The sequence below is a fragment of the Danio aesculapii genome, chromosome 21 (assembly GCF_903798145.1).
Source record: "Danio aesculapii chromosome 21, fDanAes4.1, whole genome shotgun sequence".
Lineage (NCBI taxonomy): Eukaryota > Metazoa > Chordata > Actinopteri > Cypriniformes > Danionidae > Danio > Danio aesculapii.
In genome coordinates this window covers 3,470,644-3,476,643 of record NC_079455.1, presented here as the reverse complement: position 1 = coordinate 3,476,643, position 6,000 = coordinate 3,470,644, and the positions used below count along the sequence as shown (strand labels likewise).

Below are 6,000 nucleotides of genomic sequence, written 5' to 3'. Positions count from 1 at the left end.
TACAGTGTAGTGTGTGATTATGCACTTACATGCACGTCGATGTACAGGTCCGGCAGGTGAGCGGCGCATCTGTGCTGCAACACAAACACAACAAAACCTTAACCACTGTTGTACTCACAGCATTGTACTCGCATTAACTCCATTTGCGCACTCACAGTGTCGTGGTCTTGTTTAATTTCTGCCGCCCTCTGCGTGATGTCTTTGCCCATGTTCAGGACTTTGGTGTAGCAGGTTGGCGGAATGGGGTACGGCTGAGCCCAGACGGCGGGCATCCCCAGAACCAGCAGTGTGTAGAACAGCATTCTGTATGCTCGCTGTAAACACACACTGATCTCTGAGCGCTGCTTTTATATAACACGCACACACACTCAAACATGCCGAGGTCATAACCAAACATGACATGATATATGAATCAATTAAGATGGAATGCGCGTCATTGTCTTGTCCAATTGCTTTTCTGTGTTTTGCCGCTTGCGGTCGTCCAGCCAAATGTTGTCATTGTCTCGACAACTAAACACCAAATGAATTGTTTGTCATTTTAAACATAGAGACTTGTAAACAATGAATAAACTTTAATTATTTAAATATTGAGCTCTTTCCCAGTGATGGGTTGCAGCTGAAAGGGTATATCCACTGCGTAAAACATATGCTGGATAAGTTGGCAGTTCATTCCGCTGTGGTGACACCAGATTAATAAAGGGACTCAGCCAAAAAGAAAATGAATGAATGAATTAATTAATATTGAGAGCTTTGTATCCACATGAAAAAACTGTATTAAATTTAACTGTATTAAACTGCAAATAGTAAATACCCTGCACTACCTGACAAAGATTTGTCGCATATCCAAGTTTTAGGAACAACAAATAATAATTTGACTTCTAGTTGATCATTTGATATCAAAAGTGGCTTATATGAAAGGCAAAGCCCTCTAGATTATTCTTATTTTACCAAAATAAAATATGATCAAGCCTTGATTTTTAATTATTTGATTAGGACAGTAAGGTCTGACTTTGCTAAGACAAAAGTCTTGTCACTTAATATAAATAATGTCCAGTATAGAATATAAAGTCATGCTGCAGTGGAAACAGAATGAATATTGTGTCTGACTCCATCATGAGCTTGGACTGCATCCATACATCTCTGCAATGACTCAAATCACTGATTAATAAAGTCATCTGGAATGGCAAAGAAAGCGTTCTTGCAGGCCTCCCAGAGTTCATCAAGACTCTTTGTGTTCATCTTCAATGCCTCCTCCTTCATCTTACCCCAGACATGCTCAATAATGTTCATCTCTGGTGACTGGGCTGGCCAATCCTGGAGCACCTTGATCTTCTTTGCTTTCAGGAATTTTGATGTGGAGGCTGAAGTATGAGAAGGAGCGCTATCCTGCTGGAGAATTTGCCCTCTCCTGTGGTTTGTAATGTAATGGGCAGCACAAATGTCTTGATACCTCAGGTTGTTATTGTTGCCATCCACTCTGCAGATCTCTCGCACGCCCCCATACTGAATGTAACCCCAAACCATGATTTTTCCTTCACCAAACTTGACTGTGAGAATCTTGGGTCAATGCGGGTTAGTCTTCTGTAGTGTTTGTGATGATGATTGGGATGCAGTTCAATCAGATTCATCAGAAAAATCAACCTTCTGCCACTTTTCCAAATGATCAACTAGAAGTCAAGGTATTATTTGTTGCAATTGGGATCAACGACAAGACGTTTGTTAGGTAGTGTATGAAATATATTTTCATATGTTCTTTTTTTATTTTGGGAGTTAGAGTACTACCAAATAATAATTATTTTATTGATTATGAACTATTTAAATCATTATGTAATTAGGGTGAATTCAACTAAAAGGGACACGTTTTGATAAATGACTAATAATATCATTAAACAAGCTAAGCATATTTAATGATATTTGAATAAATGAACACAATGAACTCTTAAATATGCATATTTCAAATTTGAAAAAATTGCAAGCGGGGCGTCACGGTAGCTCAGTGGTTAGCACTGTCGCCTCACAGCAAGAAGGTCGCTGGTTCGAGCCCCGGCTGGGTGAGTTGGCGTTTCTGTGTGGAGTTTGCATGTTCTCCCCGTGTTCGCGTGGGTTTCCTCCGGGTGCTCCGGTTTCCCCCACAGTCCAAAGTGGTATAGGTGGATTAAATAAGCTAAATTGGCCGTAGTGTATGTGTGTGAATGAAAGAGTGTGTGTGGGTGTTTCCCAGTGTTGGGTTGCGGCTGGTAAGGCATCCACTGCGTAAAAACATATGCTGGATGGTGATCCTTGATTAATAAAGAGACTAAGCCGAAAAGAAAATGAATGAAAACGCAAGAGTTTTAAAATCAAGAGAGTAAAAATATCGACGCGTCCTTTCTCGAGCCCAACATTCAGCTAAAATGGGCCAATGTAAAATTATAATTTAGGCTGATATCATTGTATTTTCACCAGTAAACTGACACTTGTCTTTGGTGGACATAGCAACAGCATCATACATTATGAAAAAAAGTTGAACAAATAGCGTACTAACGTTTCTCTTAGCTAGGCTAAACATTGTAGCTTAAAACACAAAAAAAATAAAATTTATTGTAGCTACTTTAGACACTGTATAGTTTTGGAAATTCACTTTATAAACTGACTTCTTTCCTTCTGTGCTTGTTCTAGGCATATAAACCTATTTCGCTATGTAAACGTGTCTATGCAGCTTATTTTACTAACTTATTTACATTTTCTGTACATTTTCTTTCTCCTTGATCAGGTGTAAACAAGTGCAGTGTTGTTCCACAAGATGGCGGCATATGCAGCAAATCTTTTGTCACTTCAGCGGAGTGACCTTCCCTTCAAACCGAGAACTGTTTATATTTCTCCTGCTGAATAAAGAAAAGCTCTGTCATTTAACAAAAACACACACGCTCATCTGTTCAAGTCCGTGAAAACAAGCGAGTATGCGAAATAAAACATGTTATGGATCTATCGGGGAAGAGGTGACTAGTGTATTTGTAAATGCCGGTTAAGCTATAAAAGAGCTGTGTGTGCACGAGGCATCTAATCTTGTAAAGTAGTCCGGTGTGCCAAGAGTGTAATGGTGATTTGGCTGGAATTTGAGAGATCCTATTGCTCTAACTGCCTAAACAGGGTTTCTCTGAGAAGACAGATGACCCCGAGTAAATTCATTATAGACCCGTGCCTCTCTGCACATCAGAAGCATGCGAAGCAAATATCTACAGAAATTGACATGACCTTGTCCTTGACATGAGCAGTCCAGATCTGCAATGATTTATTCTATTCTATTCTATTCTATTCTATTCTATTCTATTCTATTCTATTCTATTCTATTCTATTCTATTCTATTCTTACTTTGGCTTGGTCCCTGCTTTATCAGGAGTGATCACAGCAGAATTAACCACCTCTATTTTCTTTTCTATTCTATTCTATTCTATTCTATTCTATTCTATTCTATTCTATTCTATTCTATTCTATTCTATTCTATTCTATTCTAATCTTACTTTGGCTTAGTGGCTGCTTTATCAGGGGTGATCTCAGCAGGATGAACCACCTCTATTCTATTCTATTCTATTCTATTCTATTCTATTATAAGTTTACTTTTAAAAAGAAATTAACACACAGTATAATGCTGGTTACCGCATGTGACCTCACATAGTTTTTTAATAAAGAATTCATTCATTCATTGATTCATTGATTCATTCATTCATTCGTTCATTTAAAAGGGAATTAACATACAGCATAATTCTGGTTACCCCATGTGACCTCATAGAATTTTTAAATAATTAATACATTTTATTCATTCATTCATTCATTCATTCATTCATTTAAAAAGGAATGAACATACAGTATAATGCTGGTTACACCATTTGACCGTAATGCATTTTTCAATGAATAATATAATTTATTTATTCATTCATTCATTTTCTTTTCGGCTTAGTCCCTTTATTAATCTGGGGTCACCACAGCGGAAAGAACCGCCAACTTATCCAGCATATGTTTTACCCAACGGATGCCCTGCCAGCTGCAACCCCATTACTGGGAAATATTCACACACACACTACAGACAATTTTGGCTATCCAATTCACCTAAACCACATGTCTTTGGACTTGTGGGGGAAACCGGAGCACCCAGAGGAAACCCACGCGAACACAGGGAGAAAATGCAAACTCCACACAGAAACGGAGACTGACCCAGCCGAGGCTCAAACCAGCGACCATCTTGCTGTGAGCCAAACGTGCTACCCACTGTGCCACCGTGCAACCCTCATTCATTCATTCATTCATTCATTCATTCCTTCATTCATTCATTTAAAAAGTAATGTACATACATTATAATGCTGATTACACCATTTGACCTTATGGCATTTGTCAATAAATAATCAATTTTATTTATTGATACATTCATTCAAAAAGGAATGAACATACAGTATAACGCTGGTTACCCCATGTGACCTCATGGAATTTTTCAGTAATTAATACATTTTATTAATTAATTCATTCATTCATTCATTCATTCAAAAGGGAATGAACATACTGCATAACGCTTGTTACCCCCGTGTGACCTTATGGAATTTCTCAATAATTAATACATTTTATTCATTCATTCATTCATTCATTTAAAAAGAAATGACCATACAGTATAATACTGGTTACCCCATGTGACCCATGAAACTTTTCAATAAATAATACATTTCACTCATTCATTCATTTAAAAAGGAATGAATATACATTATAATGCTGGTTAAACCATTTGACCTCATGCCATTTTCAATAAATAATAAATTGTATTCATCCATCCATCCATCCATCCATCTATTGATTGATTCATTCATTCATTCAAAAATGGAATGAACATACATTATAATGCTGGTTACATAATTTGACCTCTTGGCATGTGTCAATAAATAATATATTTTATTAATTCATTTATTCATTCAAAAAGAAATAACCATACAGTTTAATGTTGGTTACACTATTGTGACCTAGTAGCATTTTTCAATCACTAATGAATTTAATTAATTTATTCATTCATCCATCCATCTATTCATTTGTTCATTTAAAAAGAAATGAACATACATTATAATCCTGGTTACCCCATTTCACCTCATGGCTTTTTTCAATAAATAATACATTTTATTATTTCATTCATCCATCCATCCATCCATCCATCCATTCATTCATTCATTCATTCATTCATTTATTTAAAAAGAAATGAACATACATTATAATGCTGGTTACCCCCATTTCACCTCATGGCTTTTTTCAATAAATAATACATTTTATTATTTCATCCATCCATCCATCCATCCATTCATCCATTCATTCATTCATTCATTCATTCATTTAAAAAGAAATGAACATACATTATAATGCTGGTTACCCCATTTGACCTCATGGAATTTTTCAATAAATTATACATGTTATCCATTCATTCATTCATTCATTCATTCATTCATTAATTCATTCATTCATTCATTCATTTAAAAGGAATGAGCATGCATTATGCTGGTTACCTCATTTGACCTCCAGGCACTTTTTCAATAAATAATATATTTCCCTAATTCACTAATTTATTTGAAAAAGGAATGAACACACAATATAATCCCAGTATATAAATGTACTTTAAATGATTAAATATAATTTTAAATAATTAATAAATTTAAACCAAGCTTTGGGGGAGACCAGCGCACTAACGTTGCGTAACCTATAAAATTTTGCATAGTAAATAATGCAATAATGCACTACCGGGACACTTCACTACCGGGACCATCATCATCATCACCATCACACAGTCGCATAACGCTGGATTTTTTCAACAGCTGAGGACGTGCAGCACAATCATCGTCGTCGCCCGCTGGTCTGGGATCAGTGGATGCTGTGTGTGTATGTGTGTGTGTGTGTGGCTGTGATGCAGGCATGAGTGTGTGTGTACAGGAGGTAAAGCAGCATGTGCGTGAGCTCTGCATCAGTGTGTCATTGACTCGGGCTCTGCAAGGATCT

The 6,000-nt window shown here is 36.6% G+C and overlaps 1 protein-coding gene across 1 annotated transcript in view; it reads right to left on the bottom strand.

The window, feature by feature from the left end:
- The window catches only part of zmp:0000001268 (CYTL1 domain-containing protein), a 5,040-nt gene extending 4,707 nt beyond the window's left edge, over positions 1-333 (bottom strand). The window contains exons 1-2 of the mRNA XM_056446599.1: positions 156-333; positions 30-74 (exon numbers count right to left, since the gene is read on the bottom strand). Coding sequence (XP_056302574.1) covers positions 30-74; positions 156-302 — 192 coding nt within the window. The 5' untranslated portion in view covers positions 303-333. The remainder of the gene's footprint in view (positions 1-29; positions 75-155) is intronic.
- Positions 334-6,000: the final 5,667 nt, after the last annotated feature.